Below are 21,351 nucleotides of genomic sequence, written 5' to 3' on the forward strand. Positions count from 1 at the left end.
GGCTTTCTGGGCTGCCAGCGCACAGTGTCAGCTCATGGTGAGCTTCTCATCCACCAGCACCCCCAAGTCCTTCTCCTCAGGGCTGCTCTCCATCCATGGGGCAAGAGTTCTCTCAGCTCAACAGGCGAGAGATCGATCAGGCTCTCCCCTCTGCCCACTGAAACATGGATCCATCACAGTCCAACCAGGATGAACGTCTGCCCTCTGAAAGAGTCTTTTTCTGCAACCAGCTACTTCTGTCGTTCAAGTGCACCATTATGTCTCAAATCCTGCTGCTAAGGCATAATTAAGAAGCTGACGCTTTGCACGTAAGAGATGTTAATTTTCTTTGAAAAATCAGCCAGGCAAAGGAAAAAAAAAAAAATCCACGTTACTCAGATTGCAGGACTGAACAACAGAAAACTAGGGCAGTGCAAATTTACAGCTGTCTGCACAACTTTCAGTCTGTTTCCTTCGTGTGTGTGTTCTTATACAGTCATTAAATACGTAACCAAAACTTTTATCCTTCTGTCTTTTGACTTATTTAGGGTGTAGAATAAACATCTGAGGGAACAAAATTAGGACTGCTGCACAAACAACTGTAAATTTGGCATTGCTTATTTTTAAGTCTCAAATTAAACATATAAATGTTTAATTTCAATGTTCAATTTCTCAGAATGCAACAATAGTTATTACGTCCTACCTTTTCTTTAAGCATCCTCATATTTCTTTCTCCTTTTTTTTTTTTTTTAATGCTGTTGCTACCCAGGTAAAAGTATCATTTATGACCATCAGACTGAATTCTTTAAAATCACAGGCAACTGTGCAATGATACTACATAATCCTGTGAACGAATACATCAATTCTCATCTTAAAACTGCTTTTGAGTTCTTGTTACCGTTACTTCTACTAGGAAGTTACTTCAGCAGGTCACTTCTCCAATGGCTACACAAAGTCATTTCCAATTTCCAACCTCCGTTTATTCACGGCGAGCTTACAAATCTTGCTCTTGGTAGAACTGTGTTGTTTATGTCTATAAATAACCCTACTTCTTTTCGGTGTTTATCCCTTGAAATGACAATAAATTTATTCTTTTCTTGGGCATTCTTCTCCTACTCTCAGCAGGCCAACCTCTCTTCCCACTGTAAGATAAAAACCTGACACTGCCTCCTGCTAGTCAGGTCTTTGGCCATCTCACGATTTGCGTACAAATCTTTGTCCTCTCTAGTTTAATTGTACTTATGCTCCATCCCTGGAGACGTTCAAGGCCAGGTTGGACGAGGCCCTGAGCAACCTGATCTAGTTGGAGATGTCCCTGTTCCTTGCAGGGGGGTTGGACTAGATGACCTTTGAAGGTCCCTTCCAGCCCTAACCATTCTATGATTCTATGATCCAGAATGTACTACTACTAAAAAACAGTAAAAAGCGTATTTAGAGATTTTTCACCCTACATACATGTAAAAGAGTACATATGAAATTAAGAACTGCTCTGTGTATGTGGTAGGACAAGAGTTCACACGTGCTCCTTCCTCCCTGCGCCCACATAGCCCACCCGAGGTGACTGATCCAAGGACAGGGATAAACCTGCAGGAAGGAAACACATCAACTCTGGTTTTACATCTACTCACCATCATGTAGATCAGGATTAAATACATGGATGTTAAAAAAAAATTATACTGATACAAAACCAGTGCATGTTAGACAAGGCATAGGTGCATAACAAATTTTAATAATTACAACAATTTCTGTATTTCAGCTACTGAAATAACCAGAGGAGTGATGCATCTTACTTGTCCTGTCATACGACTCGTGACACGTGTGTGCGATTTCAGCTCCAAGCTGCAAATAATGTCCAGCTTTATCATCTCTGGAACCGTCTGCTCCAAGGGCAAACATTCCCCCTGCAAAACAGGTCAAATGGCCCATCTTTCTTTCAAGGTGCCCATTCTTCCACTCCCCAATGAAGGTCAGTCCTCCATTGGACTTTCTGATGAGATGTTTTTCTATGGCCTACAAGAAGATCAAGAGAACTTTCAAAAACTGTTTCACAGGCAAGTTTTACATACTAACTCTTCTTCAAAGAATAAAACACCGTTTTCAAATTACAAAGAATTTTCTTCTTCTGCCAAATTAACTCTGAGCACTACAGAAACAAATAGCTGTTAAAATGTAATTTCAATGCACACACACAAAAATACCCTAACTGCTAAACGATGCTAATGAGATGAGGAAAACCACAACATAGATAACACTGCACTTTCAGCTGAGTACTCACCACACGTTTTATGGCTCAAACAAGGTTTGTCTGCCCGTTAACTCTGAGCAGTACCTATTTGTTCTGCTGTACAGTCTGTGCATACTCAGAAAACACATCCTGGACCCTTTTGGGGTAAGGATACGTAAGGGCAGCACCTGTAATCTCCTTCAGCCTTTACTAGGAAGTAACAGGAATGCTCCAGCCACCTTCTTGCTGCTTCTCCATAGCAGCTTTCTGGTTGCACATGGTCAAAGGATGGGTGAGGGTTAGAGCAGCTGTTCACAAAGAACATTATTATTTCATAGGTGAGGCAACTGCTGCTTTTTCTTTGCACGTTTGCACCGATATATGTTGTTGCTTGTAATTTCTAAATGGTATTCTTCTGGTAGTAGGAAGGAGAATAGCTGACCTAACTTTCCAAAGTTTGTAAACTACACGCAGCAACACGTTTACTCCAGCTTCTTTTGAGAGAGGTTCACAATCCCCACGAAGCTACTGCAGTACTTACTACCTTTAGCATTAGACAGTTTTTCTTGTAACTAGAATCTCGTTAACAGTTTGAGTCCTACAATAACAAAGATAATTATCATTTTTACCATGGAGAAATTATTCCTATCTTCTTTCCAGAAACCTCTTTTGTACTTCCACACGTAACCATCTGATGGGTTCACAGCTTCCTTCAAAGCACCTGATGTGTGACTGGTCAGAGCACTCCAGAGGCTGATTAGAGTTGAAGGATTAAAGTGCCATTAAAAAGGCATTTACTACTCTCCATGTCATCCACAAGATGCATTACAGAAGTGAATTACTGCCCTTCTCCATTACTTTTCTGGTGATTAACCAGCGTGCAAGTTGTAATGCAAGTTTAAAAGCAGACAGTGAAAGAACTTTTCCCTCTAAATAAAAGAAGTGAGATTGTCTTGTTTTCAACAAAACGGACAAACGAAAAGCTTCAAGCTCTTCTGTGACTGTAGTAGGTATTTCAGGTTTCAGGTTAACTTTTTTTTGTTGCTGTTTTGCTGATGCTTAAGTGGTACAGGACTGTGAAAGCAGCTGTATGGAACCCAGTGATATCTTGGTAACTTGGGAGCCCTCCGTTCAGGTACAGAAATAGCATCCAACAGCCTTCCCAAGTTTTCTTCAATAAAAAACTTTTCTGAAACCAAAACTATTGAAACTACAGTTAGAAAAGCTAGAATTTGTAGCGTCAGGAGCCTCAAATGGGGAAGATGATAATATAAAGAGTAATGTGAAATGGTTGTGTTTCTGTTTGGTTTTCTGAATATGTTCCTGACCCAAGACGCCGCGGTGCTCGCGGCAGCTTTTCCGAACAGTCGTAGTGATGTGAACCCACACCTCAGCCACGTGCCCAGTGAAGACCTGACGGTCCCCATATGACCAAGGTGAACGTACTGGCTAAAGGCCAGCACAGTAGACTGCAGGGAGAAGACTGCATTGTCATCAGTAGGGCCCTGCTCCTGTGGACTGAGCCATCATTCGGACAACGAAATTTCTCCGCTGTCCCCTGTCGAGCCTGTGCTTTCTGAAGGCAATGAAAGAGAAGGGCTGGCCTGCGTTCCTGGTGGGTTCACTTCTTCGTTAGCACCACCCACACATCCGTTTTGTGCTTACGGCAGGACCCGGCGAGAAGAACGCAGAAAGAACCAACAGAGAAGGAACCAGTAAGTCTCTGAGAGCTGCCGGAGTGGCTAATGGCCACGCAAATTCATGTTGAGGATGGGCACGATATCGTGGCTCCTGCTGCCAGGGAGCCTGATGTGGTTAACCATCAAAGCCTCATTTGTTCCCAAAGTACTGGTACAAGAAAGGCTGGTTGTCTGTCTGCCGCTCTCCTCGCTGTAGCAAGTTAAGGGAGTGAATTGTTGCTGGACAGACACTTTCTTTTAGACTGGTGGGTGCTGAGAACGTTTCCAACTCTGTGCTACGAGTGGGAAGAATGTATTTTACACACTTCCCCTTCTGCTTGTATAAGCAACGTAAAGAGCTTTTGCTCTGAATTTTGAAAAACAGAGTAAAAACTGTCGGCTATGGAGGAAGACGCGTTATGGGCAACAACAAAGAGTGGTAAGGGACCGGGCTCTTAAAAATATTTCAAGATTTTAAACAAAAATTCAAAAAGCAATGATGTAAAGCAAATCCTACTCGCTGGCTCTTTGCACACATCTTTCAATGTCAAGTGGGATGAACACAAACCCTGAACCAGAAGGATGTTCCACAACGTGTAGATCAGGAAGTCCGAAGAGGAAACCATGGATGCTCATCCAAACATGGATGGTCACGAAGCAAGAGGGGCTCAGCTTTCGCTCTCTCTCCTGTCCACAGTGGGTTTTCATCTGGTCCCAAACTTGCTTTGTTGTGTCTCCATTCAGAGAGAGAGATTTGCCCGTACAAAATGTTTGCAAGGCTGGGCTTACAGCCAAGAGGATGACAGGGAAAGTTTGGGGGGAATCACAATAAAATATTTCAACAGTAACCAAAATGGATGTTACATATCAACTGCAAAATATTTTTACACCCACAGGATCCAACAAACTGTATTTTAGACTACTAAAAGCATTCAACTAACATTTTGAACTACTAATGTCGACGTTAAGAAACCCTGGAAAGTGAAGGAAGTTCAAAAGGACTGGGAAAGAACCGATGCTTTAACAGTATTTTGAAAGGTTAATAGAACAACCATATAAAATGAATTATATGGTTTCAGAAATAAATGTTTGATTGACAAGTGCATGGTGATATGAAGAATATTAGGAATTTCAGGAATTTCCTTGGTATTGTACAAAGTATCAGTCCTAAAGGATTTCAAAGCAGCACGTATGAGGTGGATTAAAAGTTGGCTTGTTAGGATGGATCCAATAAAATAAAAAATTGTGAGAAATCCTCGTGCCATGAAGATTCTGCAAAGATACTTTAATTCAACACTAGGCAGCGTTTCTACCAATGATCTGCAAGAAAAAAACGCCAAAAAAAATATTTGCTGACGACCCAAAAATTGATGGAGCTATAGATAGTGATAAAGGAAACATCAGCCCTGTAAAAATCATTCAGAATAGGTGACAAAATGGGTTTTGCCTGAACAATTGTGTTGTAATAGAGATAAGTACAAGGTCACACGTCAAGGAATCGGGAATGTAAATCACAGTAGTAGGAAAACAGTAAATCAAAAGGACTGTAACCAACTTTGGAGTAAAACCAACTGGAAAGTGGATGACAGTGCGAGGTAAAGGTTAAGAGCGCGATCACAGCTCTTGGCTGGATGAAGAGAGTACTGGGAAGAAACTGGGCAATGACATATTAGAACGACCGTTACATTCTTGTCTCCATACTGAAGACACTGGAAAGTACTTAGAAAAAAGCTTAAGAAACGATTCAAAGCTTGTTTTATACTGAGAGACTAAAGAAAATGATGTGTTTCTCCTTCAGAAGAGAACACCCACCACACCTTTGGTAGCAACCAGCTACGTGATGCAGATAACTCTTGAAAACCACATAGGGGAAGAAAAAGTTCAAGTAGCTGAAAGCCAAATCTAATCAAATTCAGGTCAGGAATAAGACATATTACAGCTTCAAAGCAATTTTGGATCAGAACTTTCATTAAGTATCTTCTAACACGTGAATTTTGAGAACTACGAGACCAGGCGGTTTGCCTGAGCAGACCACACCAGAAGTCGGCTTCAGAAGCTCCTGTTGATGGCATTTCCAAATGTCATCACCCCATCCCGCAGCACTGCTCCATCTCAGAGGGAGCCAGACCACACCACAGAGCGAGGAACAGGTATGGATCACGTCTCACGAGATAAATACGGAATATAACATCTAAATGTTTCAGGAAATAATTTAAAGAATGAAACAATTCAGGACTTCAACTCCAAAAACGGTTCTGAACACTGAGTAGAAGTGACCTGGTGGTTCTGCACACATCTTAGGGCTGGTGGATCTCTCAAACTATCACTTGGGCTTTTACGTTGTACCATTTTGGACAAGCTGATTATTTTTAGCACGATAATCTGCATCAGATGTATTCCACAATAATACTTTTAAAACTACTCAGAGTGAAAGCTAGTATTATTCATCATTTGATTTCTTAAAACTTACATAATCAAAACAAGTCCTGTGGTTTGTTTTTTTTTTTTCTTTTTTTTTTTTAAAAAAAAGTTATTAAAGATGTTTTTTAAGTTCCACTGTATTGGAAAACTCAATGAATTATAATCACCTCAATTGCATCGTCGTACATTTTCCTTGCCTCTGTGTCCATCTTGTCTGACATAAGCCAGGCTTTCAATAAATATTCATAAAAACTGTCTCCCAGCCCGCCCACGGATGTGTGATCTGCAGGAGAGAAAGAGGAAAAAAAACCAAAAAACAACAGTTGAAGTTGTTACAGAACAGCACCTTAAATTTATCCAAAATATAAACTTACGTTTTTAAGGTCTACCGTTGCAGAATTACCAATATTTCAAGCCTGCTTAGCAGGACAAAGCACCACTGTGTCCCCTGTGCCCCCAAACTCAGGTCATAGGTGTGGAACCTGCTGTATGGGTTCATCATCTGTCATTCTGCACAGGCTACACCTTGTATCAAAAATGTAATTTAACCTCTGTTTTCACTTCATTCCCCAGAACCTACTTGTTTGTATAGATAAAAATCAGTTTATATAAAACCCCAGAAGATCTCTGCAGCCAGGATGCAGCCAGGTCGCGTGACTGGCTCCAAACTGCCACGAATTACAGAATCCAGTCTTTCCAGGAGATTTTTATTTCCAACAGGGCAGCTGCTTAACAGACTAATGAATTCCTCAAAGTAAAACTTTCTTAGTTATTCAGTCAAAAGGGAGGCAAACTGCCTTTGCCACGCACGACGCAAGCCCCACTGCGTCCTGCCGTGCCCGAGCAGCCACGCAGAGCCACGCTGGACCTCTTAAAACACAGATTTATATTTTTTTGGTCATCTTTTTTTTTTTTTTTTCCCCTTGCAGAGGTTGCCTTTCACAAGTAGTTTATTACTTATTAGTGAGTATTAACTTTCTTTAAGAAATAAAGGCAACCTGGTGTAGTGGAGGGTGTCCCTGCCCATGGCAGGGGGGTTGGAACTGGATGGTCTTTGAGGTCCCTTCCAACCCAAACCGTTCTGTGATTCTAAATCCACTCATCCCATCACCGTTTGCAGTTCTGGGTACAAACTGGCTTTGCACTGCAGGAGCCCCTTTTCTCTGTGTAGGAAACTTTTAAAGAATCATTCTTCTGTTTGGCTTCAGAGTGGCTCTGATTAAATTTCAGTTCAATCTTTGCTTCATGTAGTTGGGTTTAGTGCCCCTCAGCTGCTCTAAATAGGTGCAAGCTCCTTTTCTAATCCTTTAATCCAGAAAGATGAGGCCCTGGAAATGGCAGCTGCTACAATTCACGGTGGAAATTCCACCTGAGGATGCCATGAGCCATAGTGGGTGGCTGGAAAGTGCAAACACTTGCAAATGAGCTGCAGCAGAGGCAGCCCTGATAAAGGGAGGTGGAGGTGCAGTTTTCAGGCAGCTACGTATGAATCATTTATCACTAAGGAACACGTCACCAGCATGAGATTTTTTTCTGCAAACATGCAGGTTGTCACAGGAGAGACCTACATTGAAAGAACAGTTAGGGCTGCAAAGCATTTGAGAGTTAGGAGACAGCTGAACAGACATTGCTTCCAGGTTCTACTGTCTGGTGGCACAACAGACTGGAGCAACAAGAACCACCTCGCTCAGCTCCTCCCGACCCAGGGATGCGGGATCACGCCTGCTCAGCACACACCACTCCGGAGAACGCAGCAGCTGAACTCGAAATACTCCAGATGGAGCAAACAGACATGGATTTTTTTCAAAGGCTTGGAAAAATATGGATGGTTTTCTCCTCAAGCGGCCCTGAAACAAGTAATTCCCACAGTATTTCATACCCAAAATATGATGGCTCTTGAGTTTCTTAACAGCACGCTTAGAAAAATACAACTTCAATCTGAGTAGAATCACATCCCACCCCTAGCTTCATTTGGAAATGGCTGAAGCATTTTTGTAAAGGTGTTCAAAAAAAGCCCCAACCAAAACAGCTTGAGGCAGACAGAATATTCCCGTTGGAAGAGCTGAAGTTTGGCAGCTACGAGAAACTGAAAACACAGTCACTTAAAGGAAAGCGTTGAGCAATCTCAACTGTAAGTGCTACCAGCTTCTTGTATAATAAAATTAAGCAAAATGACTTCCTAGAACTCTCATGATTATCAAACTGAAGATGAAAATTCTCAAACTTGCACAACACAACTGTGTGCAAAGACCGCTGAAATAATTTGCAAGAGCCCAGCAAGCACAACTAGCCCAACTAATACATGTACTCGGGTAACTCATGTTGTCAAAAATCAAAACACATCTTCAAAGTGAATGTAGTTCATGATTCCATCACGTCAAGCGAGTACATCAATTGGTATCTTACACCAGGCTCTCCCTTCACACTCAGAAATTCACAGCTAGAACAAATATTTTCTTTTTTTTGTATTCAAACTTCCACGAAACTTCAAAACATTCCAGCTATTATTTATAATTCTGGAAAGATTCAGGTCATTTCTCAGAAGACACATTCATGAATTAAAGGCCTAATCAATCAAATACGTTGAGTCCACGTGTGAAAGAGAAAACACATTAGGCCTTTACATTGGTGCTTTTACTGAAAAGTAGTGGCCTTTTAGCACCCAAAGTTGTCTTTTCCAGATTATTACACTCACAGAGTCACCCAAATGAAGCACATCCACCTCTTGGCCAAGTCTGGAGGCAGCGTAAATCCCACCTGCGCTGGCAGCTTTAACTAAACCGCTGGAATTTGGCACGGATTGATGGCAAGACAGGTACACGTTCACCTCTGATGACTTTTTTAACCTGCCAAGGTGGTTGTGAGAAAACAGCTAAGGGGTGGTAAGACCTTCTGCTACAACCAATACTGCTGCAGATATGTGCCCACGACCCAAAGAGTCCCTTTGGAATAAGAGTTTCCAAAGAGGGGGATTGACGAGCTCTTGATGTCATCACCACCTTTAGTTTATTTGCCTTAGTCTTCCTATGAGATCTCAACTCTCCTCTTACAGATTTAAAACAAGAAAATGGGAGAGAGAAAAGCTTTATTAGATTAAATCTAGCCCAACATCCACCTACGCAAAATCAGCTGGTGAAACCAGTCAACAACTCCACCCTCTCCCTCCAAGCTGCACCAACGCCACAGCCGTTGACATACTTGTACGTGTGTGTGGACATGAAACACATGGATGCTGACAGTCAAAAAGAGACCCAAAGCAGCAAGACACTCCCTGGTTTTGATGTACTTATGGGTTACACCACATGCAAAACAAATCCAGGCTAGTCTGCATGTTTGTTTCTTCTAGACTCATGTCTGTGTATCTTTTTATTTTCCTTCGTCTGACGGACGACTGGAATTGCGCACACAGCTACAGCTGAACTTTCCATCACTCTGTAGGTGCTAGGAAATCGTGCTGATCTAAGACTTGCCCAGCCCATGCTCTACGACTGAGACTGAGCTACCACACCCTACATTTCAGATGCCTTCATCACTATCCCTCTCTTATTTTTGACCATAAAGGCTCAAAAGTGCTACAGTGTGATCTGCAATCAAAGATCAGCGATGTCTTCACACAGATCTCCAAAACGACTGCTACAGACCAGTCCAGCTCCCAGTGGAACTTCACGATCAAACGAACCCACCAGGAAGACACATTCAACATCCACTGAACAAAACTATAGACCCTCTCCCCTCAACGTCGCCAAACTGGAAACGTTTCTCATGTGACCACCAGAAGGTGCATCTCCACACATAAGCCAGAATATGAAGTCTCACCTACAGCAAGAAAAGAAATGGACTATTGTGTGTCACACGAAACCCACTAGTGGTCTAAAGAATGTCGAAATGAACAGCTTGGTGTGCTGCCCCCAACAAATAAGTCACCCAGAAAGAATAAACCAAAAGCAAGTAACTGTAATAAGGCCGTAGCGAGGTTGTAGTAGGTAATGAGTAAGTCAAGAACGGTTCAAAACCACAGCGCAGGTATATAGAGACTTGAGTACAAAAATCCATTATTAAAGAAATAATGAGATTCCACAGGAGCTCAAACTTTCAAAAAACCTCATGGAGCATGTGTCAGAGAATACCTATTCAGTCCTCAGCCATTTTAATTTAGTTGTCTTCAAAGCCAACAATTTAAACCCTCAAGAACATTAGGCAGTACCCTAAGAGATGCTGGACTCTGTTAATACAGATTAATTTACTGAATTTACAGTCGGGAAAATAAATGGTAAAGCTGTTGCAGGACAGGTTTCAAATGGTGGCACAGCAAAATAAAGTATTCATCTCTCTTCAGCAAACACTTTCAAAACCCAGTTACATCATCTCCGTATCCTGTCTTTAGGAATTATTTATAGACACTCCCATCCAAGTACATAATTCATATACATGTTCAACCTTCCAATAACACCAGGATCTTTAACACACTGAACAAAGCTTTTATTTTTTTTTAGCTTTTTCAGCACGTTGCTCAACAGACCAGCAAAATGTTCTCAACCTCGCATAAAAGCCCCTTCCCCGTAACGCCCAGCTCCGCTGTATTTCATTAAAACAAAGTTTTAACAGATTAACTTGCTCCTGGCTTTTAATGAATAATCAAATTTGGATGCAGCCTTTTCTTGGAACGCAGTTAATGACATTGGTACATGGCTGTAAAGCGAAAGGGCAAGGGGAAATCCCCATCACAGATTGCACAGAGTATTTTATATTCAAAACACATGCACGTTCCTAAATACAGAACGAGAGAGATGATTTTGGAGAGAAAAATTAAGGACATCTGCCACGACAGCAAAGAAAATCAAGCAGCAGAGAACCACCTCCAATTCCTCATCTGCAACTGATACAAACGTGCCTACTGCTGGAAGTCTAGGAATGACAAATGACGAGGAAATTGGTAAATTAAACACACAGACACTAACGAGCAGGTGGTGACAGTAACACAGACCAGAACTCTCCAGCTCCTGATGGATGGGCCATTAAAGGATCTCCTCAGCCACAGCCCCTGAGAGCTCAGCCTGAGCTTTGCCACTGGTAAGAAGGTGCAAAGATGATTGTCATGAGCATCCTGCGGTATTCCAGGGGACCCACAGGACTGTGCAAAATGTATTTATGGGACAGCAGAAGGGGTCTGTGGCTTTAGATAAAACTTACTACGGGCTATTTATGGCCAAAGGGATGGGGAGGGAAGGATCAGGGTGGACTGGGGAGGAATAAGCAAGGGAAGAATGGAGAGGAGGTGGCTTGAAAGGTCCTGGTCCCACAGGAACCTGTCTGACCAAGCCCCGCACCTTACCAGCACGCTCTGCTTTATCTTCTTATTAAACCCTTTACATTTTTTCTGTAACCTCAGTTACTACTCTACGGGGGCATGAAGGGGCTGCAGGCCACAGGGGCCAGGAGGTTTGGGTGGCAGCAGCTGGAAAGACCCACGTGCTTGTTGCTCCCACCGAATTTAATCCTGAGTGTACACAGAACTCATTGGCAAACTTCAGGCGGGACGAGCTGGTGAGTCTTTTCCCTAGAGAAGTGCCAAGCTCTGAGCCAATGGCTGCACCAGGGGTCCAGGGGGTTCAAGCAGAGGCATTAGGCAGACTGAGAGCCTTTGCTAATATTTGAAGGCTCTGTTGAGTGTGAGGGAGCTCGTGAAGAGCGTGCAAGAGCACACAAATATCTATTTAACTGTGAACATCAGGAGGAGCAAGACCTGGCGACCTGCACTCACACTTCACACGAGCTGTGGCAGCGGTACAAGTGGGTGCTCCAAAGCCAGCAGCATCCTCTTAGTGTGTGCACCTCTCCAGGGTACACCCTCAGCCTCACTACTGGCCAAACCTGGCAACGGGAACAGCAGCATCCGTGTCCATCGGACTGGATGGAGAGACCTGTACCTGACCACGCTTCAATAGCTGGGAAGGAGGAACCCCCAGCTCCTGGAGCCTGCTGGATGCACCGGCTGTCTTCAAGTGCGTTACAAACATTGAGGTCAAATTTATTTTCAATTTTCCTTTCAATACTGCCAAACAAATATGACAGGTGGTGCTACGTCTTTGATGCAATGCCATATCACAAACGAAAACAGTGTGCATCACTCGTGGCTTGTCTTTTACCTGCAGGAGTTTAAATGAGGCAGTTCAGCCAACCACTTGGCACACGAGCATTAGCCTAAAACCAGCTGTACAGGGGCAGGCATAAAAATTTCGGAATATTCACCCAGTATTTGCACTGATTTAATGAAAGTAATTTAATATTGTTTTCCCTACATGTGAAAACTACGCCATTTCAACAGAAGTGTACATCCAATCCAATGAAATTAAATCCACGGAAGCCTTAATTTTAAAACACTACTTAGAGAAAAGTGCTTGGTTTGGCTTCATTTAAGCATTTATTGTTGAAAACGAAAGCCCACCTGACGAAACTGAAATATGCACATCCACAAAGGCATCTGCTTCCATTTAGAGGCCAGTCTACAGCAAAACCAGCTGGGAAACAGGATAGAAATTTCTCCCATTCAGCCACCTTGGTTGCGTTTCTTGCTCCGTAGTAACGGATGCAGGGAACTGATGTGAGAAAGTGAGAACATGACCAAAATACACTAAGGCAGAGTGTAAAAAAAAAAAAAAAAAACACAGACACAACTTTTTTACGTAACCAACCTGGGTAACTCCACAGGCAGCCCAGTTGCAGGGACTGAGAGGCGAAGCCAGAGTGGTTTGAGTTCCCCTTCAGAAACGTTGTTACTTGCAAGAGATGTTGGAACCGGATTAAACGCAATAATTTGTTCTCGATATTGAAAAGTAGGAGGGAAGAATGCCCCACTTACAGAAACATGCAAACACGAGTGGCACGTCCTGACTTGGCAATAACATCCAGATTAGCATTTTCTTTGGTTTTGCTGTTCTAGTTGGTGTCCTCGTCTAACCTCATTGCAAATGCAAACTACAATTCAGTTTTCTCAACGTATTTTTGCTTTGTTAAAAATTGTTTTTTTCTTCAGTACAAACCAACTTCCCCTAATTCTGGAATGTCTTGCTTTTAATCAGGACTCCAGTCATCATACCTGCTTTGTGGGCTTCTCTAGAAAGCACTGCCACTGTTTTAGAAAAAAAATCTAAATTCAAAGCTCTGCTGCTTACACCAAAGTGAAAGGAAAAGCTGACAAAGTTCCCTGCAGCTTAACGTGAGAGGGCAGAACATGCTTCTTGCCAGCTCTTTGCCTTTCAGTCCTACAGAACCTGAAACCCCATGGCAGAAGGACTGTAAATCCTACTGGACCATCACCTTAGTCCGTAAGCAAAAATTGCATCTGTCGACATTCCTGTGGGCATTAGAGCTCTGCCTTCCAGCAAAAGCCCCACTGAGTCCCACCAAATCCTGGGCTGAGCCCATTGAAGAGCTGGCTGTCACACCGCTCATGCTGCAGTAATATCTGCACATTATAAGCTTAAACACAAATATTTAGCCTACACATGACATCACTTTCCTCCTCCTGGGTATAATGAACTCAATTCCTGCTATGCAGGTATGTGAAGAGGACTGGATAGCCCGTGTCCCCTTTTCCTTTGAGTCCAGAGAACTTGGATACATCTTAGCACCTGTGAGTATGAGCGAATCAAACCTAGGAGAAAACGAGATTAGGTAAAAATCAGCTGTCTTAACGCCTCTGTAGACAAATAAACATCACCTTCCCCTTCCATAAGACCTAGCGCTGAATTTTATTACTCTTAATTTCCCCAACACCAGGAGCTGAGATATAAACTTCAGATTTGTGAGTTATATCCAGTCCATACAGAGTTCTGATGGTTCAGATTGTGCAAAATCTGAGATTCAAAAAAAGAAAGGCAGTCCGTTGTGAGACCTTACGTGTGCTCAGAAGTTACTGATGTGGCAGCATAAATTACTGCACAGATCTCTGCAGCACAGAGGAAAAAGGAAGGAAATGTTTCTAAATGGGTCATTTCAAAGGCACGTTAGTTGCTCACATTAAATTTAATACTTGGGATTGCAAGTCAAATAAAGTAGGTGCAATCCTCGTGAGCTTTTTTTTGGTTAAAAACGCAGAACAAGGACGTGCCTAGGCTCCTTGTGCAAATAATTCTGAGAAGGTATGAAAACACTGTATCAGGATAGAAGATAATCGAGAATTTTCCACAAAATTCTGGTTGCAAGCAGAGATACATCCAGCTTACAGTCCTGTGGGGCCACACCAAAGCCACAGAAAACATTTGAGGCTCCCTTTTCTTCCACAAATCTGTCTTGCAATAGGAACTGTCTTTAAGTATCCAAGTTTACCTATCAGCCTGTTAGAACAAAATTAAACAGAAAAATGTAGAAGTGTATCTTTTTTTTTTCTATTCAGATCAGAATTTTTTTTCTTAAAAAAAAAAAAAGACAAAACATAACTACTGAGAAAACTTGACCTAAATGGATCCTTCCATTATAGATTTTGTTTAATACTCTTTGGATAATCAATGGGTAGTAATAACACTAATTAGTCTGACTGCTATGTGCACATCACTGGTGTTTTTATTTCTTTGAATAAAGGTACCCACCACTAGAAAACACCCACTGCTAGAATGACAGGTATAAAAACAGGAAATAAACCCACCACTGAAATGATGCTACACTGCAGGTAAATCCCCTATTTCTTCAATAGTATATTTATGTATGTATTTATGTAGATTTATTTTACTTATTTCACACTCCTCATGACTTAGTTGGAACAGTGTACAGATTAACAGAAAACGTAAGTAAAATTGAGCCAAAAAAGTCTGAGGAGAAAAAAAAATGTTAAAAGGAAGGAAAAGAAAAAACAAAACCCAGAAAGGTCAGAGTAAAGAGTTATATGTATCTAGGCAAATAAAGAGTTCTGAAATAATTCTCAGAAACTATCCAGAGAAGGAACTTTGCACAAGGTAAGATGCATCAAACCAAAGGTCACAGCACAGACGAAAAGGGTGGCTTTCCCAGAAGCTGAAAGAAGAGCAGTCATGCTTTGGTGCTCTTTCCATTGTCTCAGTTTTTCCAGCACTAAAGCATATAAGAAGCCAAACACAAGGCTCTTTGGAATGTCCTTCTGAGGAGGACACAAAAGCCTTCTCTGCCCTCAACACCCACAATGGGACTCAAGCCAGCGACAGTGTTGTGGTCCTCCGGTGACCTGAGATGTAGGGTGTGAGTGATCTTCTGCCACGCAGGATACAAACCCTGCAGGAGAATTACAGGAAAAGCTCCTGTCCAGGAACAGCCCATAATTCCAGGGATTCAGTGCTCATCTGCCTTTAGGGTAACTTCTGAAGTTTCTGCAAAAACACCCGCTGAAGAGCGATCTCTCAGGGACACAACAAAGCCACCATCGGTCCACCCTCATTTGGGGCAGGAAACCCAGAACTAGAGATTCTTGCTTTCGTGTCCCCACAAAACCTTTCAAGAGATGTTAACAAATACTTGTTGCATTGGAGAAATCTCAGGAACATCACCAGAACATCCGTATCTGCACTTGGAAGCTTATTTGCTCAAAAATCCCCTCCAAAACCAAAACCAACCAGTAAATTCTTTGTATCCTAAAAACTTCAGTCTCAGCCTGTAATCCTAAACTTCAGTTGCAAGTGTATTATTTTTCAAAATTCATTTAAATAGTATGTTTGAGCTCCATCAAACTTCTGAAAAGTGAAAACTGTCACTGTATATTTATTCTCAGTGACGCAGGATTATTTTCTTCCCAAAAGCTGTTAATTCTGACTGATATTATTACACGTGACAAAAAGCCCCTACAGAATCCTGGTGACTCACCACATCAAACTACTTTTGATAAAAGCAGCAGGAGCACCGGGGTGGTATTACAAAAAAGCAACAGAAAAAAAATTATTTCGGAACAACATAAAATTGCCTTTTGAATAAGTGATAGGTGAAGGTTTGTATTTGCTCACTTTCTTTTTTCTGAAACCTAAATTAGTCTGAAGAATTTATCTTGCTGTCGTGGGTGAGGCCGATCCGGCTGCACCCATTTCCCAGACAGCAGATCCAAGTCAGCAGCAAATTCTCGGTTCGCACGCCAGGACGTGTCCTGCTGGCTACTCACAGCCAACCACTCAACTCCCTGAAACCTCTCAATGATGGCAAACAGGACAGAAATAGACCATCCTGCTTGTTTTTCCTAAATGAGCTTGCATTCATGGAAGAAATTGGAACAGAAACCCTGAAGAAAAAGAATTCTCTTTTATTACACCCACTATGGAAGCACCAAACCACTCAACTTTTCTTGGAAGAACCACTTCAAGACAAGCAATCACATTTGTGTCTCCATCTTCGTGTTTCACTTACATTGTCAGCAACAAACTCAATTTTTTCTTTTTATCCCAAGGTTGGTTTTTGTTGTTGTTTTTTTTTTTTTAAATGAGAGACGCATTAACGACAGCAGGACCTATGGTGAGGTTCATCACGCCACTTCACACACCACTAAGTAGCAGAATGACGTTTGTAAGTGTCAGCCCCTAACACCAGGTGAAGGAGCTCAAATTTAACCACACCAAACGTGCATTACTCCACGTTACCTTACAGGAATCCACTTACCAGCTGGTGTGCAGAAAAAAAACAGGAAAAAAATCAAAACAAGGAAGCTATTTTCAGCCTCATTCTTTTATTGACTGGTAAAAGCAAGGGGAGGCACCAGATCTGGTAGGAAGATCAGCTCTGGAATCCCCAACACAAGAAGGACAAAGCTACTGGAACGAGTCCAGAGGAGGACATGAAGATGATGCGAGGGCTGGAGCACCTCTGCTATGGAGACAGGCTGAGAGAGTTGGGGCTGTTCAGCCTGGAGAAGAGAAGGCTCCAGGGTGATCTTATTGCAGCCTTCCAGTGCCTAAAGGGGCTACAGGAAAGCTGGAGAGGGGCTTTGGACAAGGGCGTGTAGTGATAGGACAAGGGGCAATGGATTTAAACTGAAAGAGGGGAGATTCAGATTAGATCCAAGGAAGAAATTCTTCCTTCTGAGGATGGTGAGGCACTGGAACAGGTTGCCCAGAGAAGCTGTGGCTGCCCCATCCCTGGAAGTCTTCAAGGCCAGGTTGGATGGGGCTTTGGGCAACCTGGTGTAGTGGAGGGTGTCCCTGCCCATGGCAGGGGGGTTGGAACTAGATGATCTTCAAGGTCCCTTCCAACCCAAACCCTTCTGTGATTCCATGATTCTCTGAAGCTGCTTTAAGAAACCACCATAAAAATTGAGCAGTGTGACTTCAGAGAGAGGGACAGGCAAAAAATGGTTTCAGAAGATCCCAAGCCTGAGTAATCCCTCTGCGCTGCGTGCTTTCAAGCAACGTCATTTATGCCCTACAGAATAATTTTTCTGATCTCCAACTCAGCAACAAAATAGCAAGCAGAGCTTTAATTAGGAATGAAAAAAATAAGAATACTTACGCTGACCCCATCGGCCTGTTCTTGGATTCAAATAATTTGGATAAAGTCCATTAGGACGATCCATTTTTTGAAGTAACTTCCGAATGTGCATGACCTAAATTAAATGAAGAATCAGGATCACCACTAAGAATGTTCATCTGCTCTCTGCACGTAGCTAAATCTAATACTTTTTTATTTTTGGTTGAGTTTTTTTTTGTTTGTTTGTTGGGTTTTTTCAGTGGTAAATTTTCTTAATCTGAACCCAGAAGCGTTCTTGAGGGCTTCCCTCAGATTAGTATGTTTTTGCTTTTAAAGGACTGCTCAGAAACATGATTAAAAACTATGATTTTTAAACGTATGCTGAAATGAGAAAACTTGTGCTGTCCTAAATTGCTACTTGAAAATGTCACCTATTTGGTAACAGAAATACAAATATGAAAAAAATTTACCTGCTACCAAGAATACAAATAGAATGCAATACAGAACGTACTTTCCCTTTAAGGTAATTTGTGATGAAACAGTATAAAAGGCACTTGTATGATAAAAAACCTGAATTTGAGACTCACCTTGTTGTAATACACAGGGTCCCCTGTCAGATAGCTGAGGTGGACAAATTCCATGTGCAGAGTACCAAACTCAGCGAGGATGCTGCTGCCAGCAGAAGCCCAGCCCCAGTTTCGACCCACACCACTGAATTCCAACAAATATGCATAAAAAAAAAAAGAGAAAAGAACCACAAATTCAGAATTACTATGCACAGCACTAGTCACCACCACCACAGCAAATCAAACAAGTCACAGCAAAACATTAACTTATATTTAAGATTACAGCAGTTGTGGTTTGATGGATCGGTTGCTTCATCGGTTGGGTGTTTTTGGAAGAAAGACACCACAACCTCATCACCAAAAAGTCCTGTGATTAAAAGACACAACATCTTGATGTCACAGAAAGACAACGTCCTACCACTGGGCCCACCTCAACTGTTGTCCATTCACTGGATGCTCCTAGGAGCAAGGATCAAAAGCAATTATCGGACGAGACGAGTGGACTTGGCGAGGTGGCAGCATTCGTGCCCTCGTTCTGCCAAACATTCCCTTTACTTGTGTGGGATGTGCTTCGTGTAGGACACTCCAGTGGGATGGCAGTGGGCCCTATTTGTGTCTACACAGGAAAACAGTATGTTTCCTGTAGGTGGAACATCATGAGTTCCTCAGGCTCACATAAAGAATCCACAAGAAGTTGATTTTTGCACGCTAGGAGTACCACCTCGCTGAGTCACAACTCCTGAATTACCTCCGGTTTCATCTGATTTGGGAGTTTTCACCACGTTTCAGGATCAGGTTTTTTAATTTCTGAAGTTAACTACATTTTCCTGGAGATTACTTTGACTTCCTCTCATAAAGGATTTCAGTTATCAGTAAGACTACAATCAATTAGGATTGTCTTCTTCTCTATTTTTTAAATTATAAATTAGAAAGAGGAAATGTAAAGGAAAAACGTTGGTAATGGAGCAGTATTTGTATTTGTGGCTCTGACCTGGGACAGAACATCACCTTCTAAAACACAGCAACCTCTGTTTACAGTGTGTAAGGAGACAAAACCATAGCTTGTCTCAGGGTTTTTTTGGTACAGCTCTCATAAAAAGAGAAAATTAAGAGTTTCATTATGAATATAAAAGCTAATAAAACACAAGTCAGTAATTTCCCAAATATTTCTTCCAGGTCTTGTCTCTTACTGCATGTCAGCCTCCTGGTAAGCGTTCTGATATACACCTGCCACCGCCACGGTCCCCTGGCATGCCAACCACTACTTTCTGTCGGGATGCTGGCTGGTTCCATACATTACCAAGAGGCTGACACAGTAAATACATAAACACCTGCACGCAGGAAATTTCTGGCACTCCAGTCCTTTCCCCTCCGCCTACTGCAGATCCTCCTCCTTGGTCCTGCCTTCCTGACTGCGCTCTGACATCTGACTTATGTGATCAGCCTCCATGTTTTACCAATAGGTATCCATGCACCTACTGCTTGGAGCTTCTTAAACCTCATTATATATATTGGCTGAGCCAGTGAACCTGATGCCTGTGCTGTTTGAGGAGCGTGGCCACCTGAGCCATTCAATCATAGAATCGCGGAATGGTTGGGGTTGGAAGGGACCTCAAAGATCATCCAGTTCCAACCCCCCTGCCATGGGCAGGGACATCCTCCACTACACCAGGTTGCCCAAAGCCTCATCCAATCTGGCCTTGAACACTGCCAGGGATGGGGCAGCCACAGCTTCACTGGGCTACCTGTGCCAGTGCCTCATCATCCTCAGTGTAAAAAATTTCTTCCATAGATCTAATCTAAATCTCCCCTCTTTCAGTTTAAAGCCATTGCCCCGTGTCTTGTCACTACACACCCTTGTAAAAAGCCCCTCTCCAGCCTTTTTGTAGCCCCTTTAGGTACTGGAAGGTGCTGGAAGGTCTCCCCGGAGCCTTCTCTTCTCCAGGCTGAACAGCCACAGCTCCACGGTCTTCACCCAAGGAGTGATGGCAACATGAGGATCGTTTCCGGATGACAAAAGGGCACACAGGGCTGACGTGCTCAAAGCAGTCCTAAACCTCTTCGCAGTCTCACAAAGCACAACAAATCTCTCTCCGAAAAGGAAAACAATTTAAACAATTCAAAAACTCTCTGCTATTTACTATCCTGAATCGCTTGAGTTACGTGCGATCCAGACAGGCCTCTCGATTCAGCCACTTTGAAAGAACGTAACAAAAACTCTAAAAATGTCTTCCATCAAAAATGCTCTCTCCAAATCCAAGGGGAAGCCCAGCACTGAACAAACAACGCAAGACAGAGCAGACAAGGCGATTCCCTCCCACGAGACAACGCAGACCACTCAACTTCAGCCACTGAAGAGCCACCTAAGGAGCCTCCATCTCCACTGACCGCACACCAGCCTTCACACCTAAGCTGAACTGTAAAATCAATTCAGATCTCGAGTCCCACCATCTTCTCGCACACCGTGAGCCTTCTGAAGGTAACACACAGCTCACGGTGTGTAAAACCCCGAAAGTTCAACCGTGGCCTGCGAACAATTTCCTTTAATGACTAAAGAACCAGTGACTGAGCTCTGGGGCAACACATGGCACCTCCCAATGGCATGTTGGGTGCCTACTGCAGAAGTGAGGAGGCAAAAAAAAAACCCCATAGTCACAATTTATTGCAGTTAATGAGGTAGAATTCTATTAAAATTACTCTGAAGAGCCAGGAATGCCCATTTGTCTGCAGCTTCTACAGTTCTACTAAGAAAAACTGACATATGCCATTACTAAATTTAAATTGGAGGGAAGGGGAGGAACACGCTTCCCCACAGAAGAAAATTCATTACCTTTTCAGATTCACCATTGCCCATGGTATACCCGTAGGTGTGTTGAAGGCTGGAAGAAGTTTTCCTGCCAGTTGCACCGCTTTGATCTTGAAAACCTAGGATAACAGGATCAATTGCAAAGAGTTACAAAGTCCAATTTATCTCCAAAACCGATAAAGACTGAAATTTCCTTGCCCCACCCACCTCTTTGTATTAGAAAAGCTCTACACTGTAAAAAAAAAAAAAAATACTAACTTATAA

At 42.5% G+C, this 21,351-nt stretch overlaps 1 protein-coding gene across 1 annotated transcript in view; it reads right to left on the reverse strand.

Moving 5' to 3' along the window:
• Positions 1–21,351, reverse strand: part of MAN1A2 (mannosidase alpha class 1A member 2) — a 123,736-nt gene that overhangs the window by 19,113 nt on the left and 83,272 nt on the right. The window contains exons 6-10 of the mRNA XM_086616575.1: positions 21,112–21,206; positions 18,303–18,426; positions 17,758–17,851; positions 6,471–6,586; positions 1,770–1,989 (exon numbers count right to left, since the gene is read on the reverse strand). Coding sequence (XP_086472701.1) covers positions 1,770–1,989; positions 6,471–6,586; positions 17,758–17,851; positions 18,303–18,426; positions 21,112–21,206 — 649 coding nt within the window. The remainder of the gene's footprint in view (positions 1–1,769; positions 1,990–6,470; positions 6,587–17,757; positions 17,852–18,302; positions 18,427–21,111; positions 21,207–21,351) is intronic.

Source organism: Tauraco erythrolophus, chromosome 1 (genome assembly GCF_009769465.1).
Source record: "Tauraco erythrolophus isolate bTauEry1 chromosome 1, bTauEry1.pri, whole genome shotgun sequence".
Lineage (NCBI taxonomy): Eukaryota > Metazoa > Chordata > Aves > Musophagiformes > Musophagidae > Tauraco > Tauraco erythrolophus.